Source organism: Hirundo rustica, chromosome 13 (assembly GCF_015227805.2).
Source record: "Hirundo rustica isolate bHirRus1 chromosome 13, bHirRus1.pri.v3, whole genome shotgun sequence".
Lineage (NCBI taxonomy): Eukaryota > Metazoa > Chordata > Aves > Passeriformes > Hirundinidae > Hirundo > Hirundo rustica.
In genome coordinates, this window is record NC_053462.1 from 1745678 (window position 1) to 1758823 (window position 13146).

General features: G+C 46.6%; 1 protein-coding gene across 3 annotated transcripts in view; it reads left to right on the top strand.

Annotated features, from left to right (window-relative positions):
- The window catches only part of SIN3A (SIN3 transcription regulator family member A), a 31815-nt gene that overhangs the window by 9228 nt on the left and 9441 nt on the right, over positions 1-13146 (top strand). For all 3 annotated transcript variants that reach the window (XM_040077450.2, XM_040077449.2, XM_040077452.2), the window contains exons 3-11: positions 984-1160; positions 2555-2661; positions 3158-3440; positions 5332-5583; positions 6259-6411; positions 7235-7393; positions 8595-8684; positions 10076-10194; positions 11657-11867. In XM_040077450.2, coding sequence (XP_039933384.1) covers positions 984-1160; positions 2555-2661; positions 3158-3440; positions 5332-5583; positions 6259-6411; positions 7235-7393; positions 8595-8684; positions 10076-10194; positions 11657-11867 — 1551 coding nt within the window. The remainder of the gene's footprint in view (positions 1-983; positions 1161-2554; positions 2662-3157; positions 3441-5331; positions 5584-6258; positions 6412-7234; positions 7394-8594; positions 8685-10075; positions 10195-11656; positions 11868-13146) is intronic.

Sequence of the window (13146 nt, forward strand, 5' to 3'; positions counted from 1 at the left end):
GCTTCAGAAAATGTTACCCCAGAGTCATTAGGTGGCACTCTTTCCTCTCTTGCCTCCTTTACAAGGAGCTGGCAGTTGGGAACAGGGAGGGAAAAAAAAAATCTTAATTTAAGAGTACACTGGAGATAGCTGTCAGTAGGGAAAGGTTATTTGTGAGGTATTTGTCTTTGCCACATTTCTGACGTGTTTAATCTTCTACACTTGTGTTGCTGGTGAGCTGCTCTCCCTGTCTAGTGCCTGATTTTACACACAGCATCACCCTTGCTTCTGCAGAAAGGATATTCACAATGATCGTGGCAGCAGGCAGGCCCTTGCAGGGGCTGGAAGAGGTGTGTTGATACTGATGGTCCTTCCTAAAAAGAACTCAGGTGGACCAGAAGGCAAACCTTTATTTTGTTCATGTCCCATCTAAAAGAGGCTCGAATGGAAAACTGGGTTTGTGGAAATGATTTTCCAAATTGAAACTTTCCTCGTTTACAGTATGAAGAAGTCCCAAAAGTGCATGCTTCCTGTTCTTTCCCTGGTTTTCTGGGGGAAATACCGAGCTGGGTTTTCCCCTGAGCCTGCTGATGCCAGAGAGCCACAATTTGTCTTCCAGTACCCAAACTGAATTATCACGAATGTAGCAGCCCATAAAGATTCATTCACTCAGATTATTGCTTGTGACATGTCGGGAGAGGAGAGAACCTTGACTCCTGCCAGATTCAAAATTCTACTTTACCCTCCTTCTTCAGCTCTTCGTGCCAGGGGACATACTAGACAGCCAGCGAGTGCGCAGGCTGGGGTTTGGAATGCGTTTGCAGGGAGGGCTTTCCTGTGTTTGGAGGATGGGATGAGAGTTGTCCGGAGTTCGTTGAGTAAAGCCGACAGCGGTCGCGGTTAAAGCTCGGACCAGCTGCGTTCTGCCTCCTCGGCCGTACCGCTGCGCGTGGGAGCCGCTCTGTGCCGCCGGGCCGTGCCTGACGCGCTGTTTGCCTTGGCAGGTGTCGGCCGTGCCGCAGAGCTCGGGCAGCCACGGCCCGGCCATCGCCGCCGTGCACAGCGGCCACCACCACCCCGCGCCCGTGCAGCCCCACGGCAGCCAGGTGGTGCAGAGCCACGCGCACCCCACGCCCCCGGCCGTGCCCGTGCAGGGCCAGCAGCAGTTCCAGAGGCTCAAGGTAATGTCTGCAGCTGCCCCATGTCAGCTGTCCTCTCCCGAAATTCCTTCTGCGGCCGCGTCCCTTTTTCCTATCCGTTTTTCCGTCCCTGCTTCCCCCATTTTGATGCGTCTCGCGTTTGGGAGTCTACTGAATGCAGAAATGGGCTTCTCTTTCTGCCGGAGCCCTGTTGTTTCACATGCCATAATAAAAAGAAATCGGACTCGCCACGAAAAGATTCGTGGCGGGGAGAGAAAGGAAAAATGTATTGTATAAAGTGTTTGGATGAACGGGTTAAATTGCCAAAACGTTTGGTGCTTTTCTGAACACATGGCATATGTGGGTGGTTGTGTGGGAGTAATTTGGGAGTAAGGAAGGCTCTATTCTCAGATTGTGTGGTGCAAAATCCTTAAACAAAGAGAAAAGTCCGCCAAAAATAACCCCTTTAAGTGGCTACATTTGGAGAAGGCACATACGTACAAATTGATGCCTATTTCAGCTTCTTCCAAATACGGTGTGAGTCTTTTCCAGTTTTGGTGGAAACCACTGCCCTTTCCTTTTGCTGAATGTGGGAAACTTCATTTCTACAAACCTCTGAAAACTGGTTTCAGAAAGAGTGTTTCTTCCTCACAGTGAAATCCGTGGAAAACCTTTGGCTGGTGCAGGGTTGGGGCTATACATGAGTCTTTCTTCCGGTGCTGTTGTTTAAATTTCAGACGAAAGAAAGGTCCCATGTGTAGCTCTTGGAGCTGCTGGAGGCACAGGGACCCAGAGCTCTTGCTTAAGGCCATGGTTGTTCTTCCAGTACCTCTGAAAATTGGCTGTTGGTACACGAATCTTGAACCTCTTGCTGTTTGAGGTGTAAAACAATTTGCCTCCCACAGTTGCCATTTTCAAAGCCCTTCTATGTCGAGCTGAAACGTCTGGCTTTTCGAGAGAAGTACGAGTGTCTACCTGGCAGACATCTACTACACCGAATATGTCATTTCCACTTTGCTTATTCTTAGACTTCCATAATAATTTCCACATATGAATGCAGGAAAAATACTCAGTCTAGTTCTGTTTATCCTAGCAGTCACTTCAGTGATGGTGAATTTGGAGTGTGTTGGGTTTTGTAGTTTTCGGGGGTTTTTTTAATTCTGAGTAATTCTGCTGATCTGTGTTGCTTTTTTTTCCCCTTTTTTTGTCTCTTTTTTGGTACAGTTTTATCTTGTGGGCCAGGAGTGGGGAGTGAGTACCTCTTGTTCAAACAGTGCTGGTTGTACACTAACTAGGCTCGTGAGCTTTTTGCTCCTTAATTCCTTGCCCAGGCTCAGGACTAACAGCTGTGTTTTCAAATAATGAGGGTTCTACAGAACAATGGGAGGTGAAATCAAATCGTCTCTGCTAATATAACCTGTGTGATCTGTCTCCAGGTGGAGGATGCATTGTCTTACCTTGACCAGGTGAAGCTACAGTTTGGTAGTCAGCCACAAGTCTACAATGACTTCTTGGATATTATGAAGGAATTTAAATCTCAAAGGTAACAAGCTGCATTTTTGCTTCTTCCTTCCAGGTTAGAAAGAGTGTGTGTGGACATGGGAGCACAGGGCAGGAGCTGAATTCTGTCCTTTGTATACATAATAACACACCTGGACAATGGTGTAAAAGCAGTTGTGTGCCTTATTTTCTGAAAATGAAATGCATCCCTTCATTTGTACTAAATCTCTGCTTAGAGTGGGAGTTCACAAGTTCAGCCTTGACAGCTGATTCATCTGGCTGTCTGGTTGTCTGCCCATTAATAATGATCAGACTTGGGACTGGATCTCCTGGATATAAAAGACTGTCTGGGCTAATAAAATGATCTTAATGTCATTCTGGAGTTCGGCAGTGTGTTTATAGGACTCAGTTTTGCATTGTTTCATGCATTAGAGGTGATGGGGGGAAAAAAAATCTAGTGGAAGATGGCTGTGTGGAGAACCTTGTCCCACTGAAAGCTGCCAAAGGATGATGAACGTTGTGATTCCTTCCTTCCTCAGCATCGACACCCCGGGGGTGATCAGCCGTGTGTCGCAGCTCTTCAAGGGCCACCCAGACTTGATCATGGGTTTCAACACCTTCCTGCCACCTGGCTACAAGATTGAGGTGCAGACCAATGACATGGTGAACGTGACAACCCCGGGGCAGGTTCACCAGATCCCCACCCACGGGCTGCAGCCCCAGCCCCAGCCGCAGCCGCCGCATCCGTCGCAGCCTTCGGCGCAGTCGACCCCGACACCAGCACAGCCGGCGCCACAGCCCACACCTGCCAAAATCAGCAAGGTGAGAGGCTTTGGGTGACCTGCACCAAGAGCACGGGGATCCTGCTTCCTCCAGCTGAAGCTGGTGTGGAGCCAGAGAGTGAAAAATTATTTCCACGCTGCTTTTCCACAGTATCTGTGAACCTTCATGTGTTCCCCTTCTGCTGCTGGATTAGTTTCTCGTTTTCAAACTTGAAGATGCAGTCATAGTTAATTTGACAGCAATTCAAATAAGCTTTCCAAAACATTAAAGGGTTTGGAAAAGCCTTGTTGTTGGCAGTGGGGAACTGAAAGACTGTGTGAGCATCTGGTAGATGGCACACACATTATTCAAGAAGTGATCCAGCAACCCTAGGGAAGAGGTTCCTAGTTAAAGCTCTGGGCACACATTATCTGCCCATTTTTGTGTATATTGTCTTAGACCTAAAGTCCCAAGAAGTTGCCCATAAACCAGAGGTTTTGATAAAGATGTTCTTTTTGGTGTGGAAGCGTGTGTGTCGTTTCAAATGCTTGAGGCAATTAAGCCTTTAGGAAACCTTCATTTGTTATTTGGTGGATTCTGCATTGCTTGAAGACTTGTTTTCCGATTGAGTGGGTTTTGTAGAGGGGTCTGGTTCAGCTGTCAGCTGGAAGGGTTCAGGAGTTACTGTCAACATCTAAAGTGCAAGAGTTAAGCAAGATGACCATGCTGTTGCCTGTAGGTATTGGTGTGTGTGCCTAAAACAGAGACCTTTCCGTAACTAAAAAAAAAAAATTGACTCTGGTTTAGATATAATCCAGATGCTACTGTCCAAAATATGTGTTTTATGTGAAACAGAACAGGATAGTAGACGTTCAAGGAGATTACTCCAGATAAAATATTTTAGCCTCAAAATGCAAAAATATTTCAGAGCCTTAGGGAGCGTCCAAAGTTTCAAGGGTTAATGCCTAAACTGTTGGATAACAATTGCCTGGAAAAGGTAAAGGCGGTTAAAAAGCAGCAGGATTTAAACTGCGGCAGTTAGCTGATCTCTGGACAAACATTGTTGGGACATGCAGCTTCCTGCTCAGAAATGGCAAACAAAAACGTGCTGAAAGATTTGCTAAAAGATTTGCCAAACTGGACACTGCAGATCATTCCAGAATGAACTTGCCTGTGCCAGATTTCAAGGATTTTTTTCTGAAGAAGTACATGCTCTCAGTAAAGATGTAACAATCTCCTTCTTAACACCCTGGGATAAGTGGTTTCCTCCCTGTCAACCTGCAGAATGCTGAACTATTGCTGAAACTTTAAAATGGATCTGAGGGACAGGCTAGATAATGAGGTAGGATGTCCCTGCCAGGCAGGTAAAGCTGTAGCTGAGCAAGGCAGGACCTTGTAACAGGATATTTATGGCCATCCTAAAACAGTTATTTCCATTCTCAGTCCTGAAAACTCTGTAATGCAAGTTTTGAAATGTGAAACGTGACGGGAATAAATACTTCTGTTTCCATTTAAAATTGCCACCTCAAAAGTAAATTTTCACCTGGCTGTTCAATGTCCATTGAGAGTATTCTAAATAATTACTCACTGCCTGCTTTTTGTCTCAAGAAAAACTCTGGTTTTCTCTTGCTACTGCCTTTATTCATCCCACAATTCTTCACTAGCACCAAAGTAACTTGTGCAGAGTTTGAGCCAGCCATACCTATGCATTTTGACTCTGTTAAATTTTTGAGGTAGTTTGTGTCTCCTGTCAGTTTCAGTCCAAAGCAATTAGCAAGGAAATTCGTCTTAATAACAACAGCTTGAATGACCCGGGCATTTTGTCTCCCTGATGCAGTTTAGCCTCTGCTGGCCCACTAAATATTTATCTATCCCTAAGTGGATTAAAAGTGCCTTCATCCCGACCGTAAAGGGATCTGCTGCTTCCTGACACAGCTTGTGTTCTCCTCAGCCATCGCAGTTGCAGGCTCATACCCCTGCCAGCCAGCAAACGCCGCCGATTCCGCCGTACGCGTCGCCGCGCTCGCCGCCGGTCCAGCCCCACACGCCTGTGACAATCTCTCTGGGCACCACACCGTCCCTGCAGAACAATCAGCCCGTGGAGTTTAATCACGCCATCAACTATGTCAACAAGATCAAGAATCGGTTCCAGGGACAGCCAGACATCTACAAAGCCTTCCTGGAGATTCTCCACACATATCAGGTGAGCGTTAGAGATGTGAGTTTGTGTCCACGCGCGGTTATTTCTCTTGCTTTGCTTTGAGGGAGTGTCCAAAACTTGCATTTGGGTCTTCTGCTGCGCTAGCAGTGGCCAGCAGATAATCATAGCCTGGTTTGGATTGGAAGGGACCTTAAAAATCATCTAGTCCAACTTTATTTGCCATGGGCAGGAGCTCCTTCCACTAGGTCAGGTTGCTCCAAGCCCCAGCCCGGTCTTGAATTCTGCTTGAAATAAGCAGAAGTCTGGCAAGTTAAAAAGATTACGTAGCGGTATGAAGTAATAGGTTTCAATCCATTGTCTTTGTTTGGAAGTGTCTGAAATGCTTGTTTAAAAGCTGGATTTGGCATTTTTCTATGAGTGTGTGTCAGGATGAGGCAATGTGGCCGCAGCTCTGTGTTAAAAGCAAAGAAACCACTTCCTTGGTCAGTGTCTTACTGTTCCAGGGCCCGTTGGGCATCTAGGATGTATTTATGGTATGTGTAAGTATAGATATTTACAGTATATGAGAGCCATATTATTAATATAGTATGATGCTTTACGTAAGAAGCTGACACCTTTGCTTTTTCATTATTTCTATCACTGACAGTTTATTTTTTTCTTTGTCACTTGAAGTTTGTGCATCCTTTCTTCTGACACTTCTCCTCTTTCCTCTGGCAGAAAGAGCAGCGTAATGCCAAGGAGGCAGGAGGGAACTACACACCAGCTCTGACAGAGCAGGAGGTCTATGCCCAGGTGGCTCGCCTCTTCAAGAACCAGGAGGATCTGCTCTCGGAATTTGGGCAATTCCTGCCTGATGCCAACAGCTCTGTGGTGAGTACCCTTGGATACAGGATGAAATACCTAGTGCAGACTGTTCTGTACAGTGTTCAGAAAAATGTGCTTTTGCTGTTAATTTCTTGGGGTGTAGGAAGGAGGTCAAGGGGGTAGACTGTGTTTTCTGGCTACAGCTTGTCTCTTAAATAATTTCTATTTTAAAGGCAATTCCTTTGCCTGGAAGGTTGTTCTAAGTTAATGCTGTAACTGCAGTAAAATCCATTGATCGTGTAGAGCTAGGAGGAGCAGCAGACTCCCCTGGACTGCTGCATCCAGCTTTGGGGTCCCCAGCGCAGGGAGGACGTTGATCTGTCAGAGCGAGTCCAGAGGAGGTCGCCGAGATGATCAGAGGGATGAAGCACATCTCCTGTGAGGAAAGGCTCAGAGAATTAGGGTTGTTCTGCCTGGAAAAGGAAGGCTCAGGGGTCACCTAATTGTGGCCTTCCAGTACCTGAAGAGAGCCTCAAAGAAAGATGGAGAGAGACTCTTTACAAGGGCATGGAGTGGCAGGACAAGGGGGAACGGCTTCAAACTGAAAGAGAGTAGGTTTAAATTAGATAATAGAAAAAAATTCTTCCCTATGAGGGTGGTGAGACACTGCCACAGACTACTCTGAGAAGCTGTCGCTGCCCCATCCCTGGAGGTGTTCAGGGGCATGTCAAATGGAACTCTGAGTGACTTGGAATAGTGCAAGGTGTCCCTGACCATGGCACGGCATTGGAACTGAATGATCTTAAGGGTCCCTTCCAACCCAGACCGTTCCGTGACATTTTTTGTGGAACGTAGCCCTAATGGTCTTATGGGTTTGTCTCTGAACAAGCTGTTAAGTAAGACAACTGCAGAGAAAGTGGAGTCGGTCAGGAATGACCACGGGGGCACGGTGAAGAAGCCACAGCTCAACAACAAGCAGCAGAGACCCAACCAGAATGGCTGCCAGATCCGACGGCACTCGGGCACCGGAGCAACCCCTCCGGTGAAGGTAAGAGCCTGTGCTGCTCCTTCAGAGCCCTCTTTGCCCCAGGAGGCTGGGGCAGAGCAGGATGTGTTTTCCCAAGTCCTTGTGATTTTCTGCAGCTTGAGAACATGGAAAATAATGTTTATCTTTGAAACTTTCAGATGTCCTTGTTTCCAAGCACAAGTCTTTGCCTCTGATTTTTGTGAACCGGTGGTTCCTGAGGGTGGGACATAGTTATTTTAATAGCTTGGGGCAACAGAGTTTTCATCACTTTATCAGGAAGATGTAGTTTTATTAGCAGTGTTTAATGAGAGGGAGCGGTGGAGTGCAGAGGCAAACGTCTCAGTAATGCCACAGAATAAATTTGTCCAATATTTGTAGCAAATGTTCCTCAGGCACGTAGGAAAAGACGAGCTGAAAAGGTGTGCCTGAAAGCTTTGTTGTAATAGAACTTGGAGCAGATGCAGTGGTATCATGTTTGCTCATCTTGCCTCTGATAAAGCTTTTAATACAATGATGAATGATTATTCTCTCAGCAGAGTTTGCCCTTTTCAAACAACGCACGATTTGTGAGAGCAGCGAGGCTTTTGTAGTGCAACAAAAATTGTCCTGTGGCCAGGTGGCTTCGTGTTTGTGCATGAATGATAAATTTGCCTGGGTTTTTTGAAGCCAGTATATCTTCCTTTGTCCTGAAAAGCGTTAGCAGGCATAATTGTACCATTTCAGTCCCGTTCTGCCCTTTCTCTTCCTCTCCAAATCAAAGGCACCAAAATAAAGTGTGTTTTGGAGGCAACTTCCAGCCTTTCTGAGGATGGGGAAAATAAAGAATCTTGCAGTAGAATGTAAGACAGAAAAAAATTGTCATTCTGGGGAGGTGTAAGACTTGCAGAACTGGATGAGTGATAGGAAAATCATTTATTCTGGCAGTTTTCCAAACTAGTTATCCATGTGCTGTAGTGTGCTTGAAACAATCAGCTAGTTACGGGAAAGGGTGCAACAATGTATTACAAGTATTTGGAGTGGTGTGCTACTTATTAACGTTCAGTAAATTAACTTGTAGCACATGTTTCACTAGAGTTTTCCTTCAAAAAAAGCCACCTTTCCTTTAATGGGAGGCACTCGGTGGGATCAGGGAGCTGGCACTCATGTGTGATAGATAATTAAATTATCTCAACTTGCTGCACATCCCTTTTATTTTTAATTGCCTTTCTTTTTTTGACAACAGAAGAAACCAAAGCTGCTTGGTTTGAAAGACCAGTCTCTGGCAGAAGCCAGCAAACATGGTGTGGGGACAGAATCTCTCTTCTTTGAGAAGGTGAGAGGCAGGATGCAGATGTTGCGTGTCCTTGATGTATGTCCTTCCTGTATACACATCTGGATTTCTATCACAGTGAAACGTGTGAGATTTACACCACCCCGATAACATCTCTCAGCTTGACCTCAGACCTATTCTGCGACCTTTACGTCAGATCTTGAAAGTCTGTAAAATCAGTGATATTTTTTACATGTGTCTTTGCCCCAAATTCCTTCTCCAGCTTTCCACCTGCTGCTGCAATTTCTTTGAGGGAATGGGAGTTTTTTCCTGTAACCCACGCTCCAGATTGTTTTCCCCTTTATGAGATCCCCGTACGGCTGCTGATGTGCGTGGCGTGTCTTGCTGTGTCGGCACAGCTTGTACCCATCTACAGCCAGCTGGCTGCAGTGGGGGAGCTCCGTTTACAAACCACCTAGTTCATATTTACATTGGATTGGGAGGTTCTTATTTCCCCTCAGAGATTAATCTAATTAATTGCACAGTTGTTACCTGTTGCTGGTTTAGCACTCAGATCAAGTGAAGGAGATATGGGATGTTTCCGAGTGGTACCTTGGTGTCCTCTCTGAGATGTCCGTACGCTGCCTTGTAGCTCAGAGGGGAGTGTGGAACAAGCTTAGAACCGTCCTTTTAAGCAATATTCACGCACTGATGAGAATCTTGGCTGCTCCCTGCTGAGCTGGGGAATTCTGCAGCATGATGGGAACCAGCTAATGGTAACTGGGAACCAATTTATTGCTTAGAGGATATGTAGGTGTTAACGTGAGTAAACCTAGAAATCCCTGCTGTGGAATTATAACCATAATGATGAATAACTTCACAATGATAGATCTCAGTCTGATGTGTAGATCCAGCTGTTCTTGTGGGAAAGGTAATGGTGTTGGGATGAATAGTTTGGCTTCCTCATTCTGTGAAGATTGGTGTTACAGAAGGAGAGTTGTCTGTGATAATCCAGGCTGGAAGCAGGCAGAGGTTGGAGACGTGTTGCCCAGGGCATGGGTCTCAAGCCCCCCTGCCCCATCTTTCTACTTGAAGTACTCTCTGGAGTTTAAAAGCAGCCTGGGTGGGTTTGTGGTGCTGCAGTTACAACTGATGTTGTCCATGATTGCAGTGTTTTTTAATCCAGCTGTTACAAGGGGGCTCTTTGAAGGATTTAATTCTCCTTTCTTAGAGTAATGCCCCAGTGCTGATGTTGCAGGGGATCCCAGTGTGGGGATGGCTCCCATCAGTACCAGTTTGTCTGGCCCTGTGTGCAGGGCAAGTTCTCTCTGTTCAACTCACTTAAAGATTTGTGTGCCTTGGTGAGAAACACTGTCTAATCCAGGTCTCCAGGACCTCCCCCTGCTTAGTGTCACCCTGACAGCTCCTCTTTTCCTCTGTCTCCTCTCCCTCAGGTGCGCAAGGCTCTGCGTAGCACAGAAGCGTACGAGAACTTCCTGCGCTGCCTGGTTATTTTCAACCAGGAGGTGATCTCCCGGGCCGAGCTCGTGCAGCTGGTTTCTCCATTCCTGGGGTAAGTGCAGCCCCTTTCCTGCTCTGTTTCTGTTGTGGAGCCAGGAAAGAAACATTCACCTTCATGATCTTCCGCACTGCCCTTTCCTATTCCTTCTCCCGGAGAGATTCCCAGCTGTGTCCTGACAGGCAGCATGCAGGAGCAGTACAAGTGTTGCTTGCTGTGTGTCCTCCCTTTCCAGTAGGGCAAACAAAAGTATTAGCAGCCTGTTATCGCAGTTTCTTGCTCTGGAACCATGGGTTATGTCATTCGGGAAAAGATTGGTTGTCTAATTACACAGGAAATGTCCCCCCAAAGAAGTAGAGGGCTGATACAAACACAATAAAGTTTCCAAAAAGCAGCTGAATTCTGTCGCAAAGCCAAAAACGGCAAGGAACTCTGTACTTTAAATCGGAATTTACAACTTCCATGGTTGTCAGTAGTGTACAGAACTGCTCTGTTAATTGGCTAAAACTGGCAGATATCCTCTCATCGACTTTGGGCAGCAGGATTAGTGTTTCTTTTACCTGGGCACTGAATTGCTTGTTCCAAGGGAGAAGGCAGCATAAATTGGGTTCAGGACCCCATTACAGTAGCTACTGTGCAGAGAAACTGTCCTAAAGAGCTTCCACTTGCTCTGTAGGTCTACAAGAATTAGTCAGGCATCACAGGATCCCTGACTTTAGGTAGAAAAGGCGCAATATTTGACAAGAAAATTCTGTACTTTTCCCATCTACTGCCTGTGCTCCTAACTATAGGAAAAGATATAATACAGGGGTTTTTTATTCTGGAGTTGGACATTGTCTTTTCCCATATAATGAGAAAGCAGTGAATAACTAGTGATTCAGTTAGTAACAGGTTCAGTTCATCCTGTTGCTGGAGCTTTGCATGAGATAAGACTTGAGCAAGTGCTGTATTTTAAACAAATAAAATTTTCAGAAAACTTTGCAGACAGGCAAACTTGGGCCGTGCAGGCAAAGGCCTCTCCTCCATGATTTATGCTGCTCTGTGAAGCCTGCTTTGAGCAACTGCTTGGCACTGAAACCTTTTGCTGCCTAGTTACAGAATTGCCTTTTGGTTTCTTCTTGCTGCCCCTGGAAAGGTCTGGTTTAAGGTTCAAACCATGGGCAAACAACGAGGAATCTGGCCCGAGTTCACTACCAGGGTGGTTTGGGGAGACCCAGATGTGACTGTGCCACGAATGCTGCTCCTGCAGCAAAAGCTTTGACAGCTGCTCCTTGCTTGTCACTAATCCTAAAGCACCTTAGTGCTCCAAGAGAGCAATCCCCCACCTGATCAACAACAGGTGCCTGCTTCCCATTTGGCCAGGCTCTGTGGAAGTGGGGTTAAGGAGAGAGGGTCTTCTCCCCAGAATGATAATTTAGAGGGCTGTCTGTAGTAATCAGTTCCGGCCTCAGCATTGCAGCTCAGCACTGTTTGCGTTCTGTTTCGCTCATTTTTCACTTCATTCCTTTTATTTTAGGAAATTCCCAGAACTGTTCACTTGGTTTAAAAACTTTCTGGGATATAAGGAGTCTGTTCACATGGAGACGTATCCGAAGGAACGGGCTACTGAGGGGATTGCCATGGAGATTGACTATGCCTCCTGCAAGAGGCTGGGCTCCAGCTACCGAGCCTTGCCCAAGAGCTACCAGCAGCCCAAGTGCACGGGGCGGACTCCTCTGTGTAAAGAGGTAAGGCAGAGCCACAGAGGAAAGCTCTTCCCAGCCTTTTTAAAGCATTGGAGCAAAATGGAGCAGGATGGGGAATTTCGTTTGTATCCCTGTGTTGGAAAGGCTCCTGGGGATGTCAGGGCACACCTGGTGGCGGTGAGCATGGAGCTGGGGCCAGGCAGCTGCCCGCTCAGCGCTGATCCACACTAGTCCCTGCTGCTCCTGCTCCCAGGCATGTGTGGGCACAGCGTCCTGGCTCGGGCTCGCTGCGGTGCGTGTGGCAGCCCGAGGGGAGCGCGCCCGAGGAATTCCTCATGGCACTCCCGTAAACATCTGGATCACAGCCAGAAGCTATTGCACAGGGTGAGGCGTCAGTCTAGGAATTGGGTTATGCTGGAAGCTGGCTGGGAGTTGCGGTACCCACGTGGCGCTGATGGTTGGCATCAGCTCTTCTCCAGCGTCGTTTGTGGAAGGTTTGCGTAGAGCGTTGGGGGCAGCTGGAGGAAAACCTACTGAGTGGTTATGATGGTTAATTACTGACATACCTCGTGCTCCTCCATTTTATTTATGATGTGTTACGTAGTACAACCTGTGAAAGGAACATTAAGATTGCAAACTTAAGTAGGAGATGACAGAACTGGTTTTCTGTGTGGTCTTAATGTGATCTCAGAGGTCCTTTACAAGGTAGTAGGTAATTCAGGATTATTGCTACCTTTTTACCTAAATTCCCACTTAGCCTGCTTTCAGAGTTGTCTCTAAACCAGCTTTGAAAGAAAATCATGTTTTCTGTAGACACATTCTCCCACGTATTCCCTCGGATGCATCTTTCTTTCTCCCTGAAATGCTGAATTTTTAATCCATGTCTTGACACGTCTCTCAAAAGTTTCTTGTGTGATGCACTTAAAAACTTTTCTCCCTGTGAGAATCTAATGACTCACTCAGGCTTTGGGTTTATGGGAGCTGGACCTGGCTTTCAAGACCACCTGCATTATTTCTTAGCCTTCAGCCTCTTTGAGGTTGTTGTTGGTTTGGTTTTTTGTTGGTTTGTTTGCTTTTTGATGTCCTGCTCCTATATTGAAAGCTGCAGGTGCTGAGCTGTTTATCAGGAAAGGTGATGCTGGGGTGTGGGTTTGTGCTTCCAACTAGCCTTATTTGGAGGCAGCAACTGTGTCCTGTCTAACAGCCACGTCTGCTGTGGTGACCACACAGCGTTGATGGTGAATCACACGTGGGGAACCAGCTGGTTGCAGCTGACTAATCCAAAGTAGCAGAAAAGCTCCTTTCACCTTTCTTTTCCTCT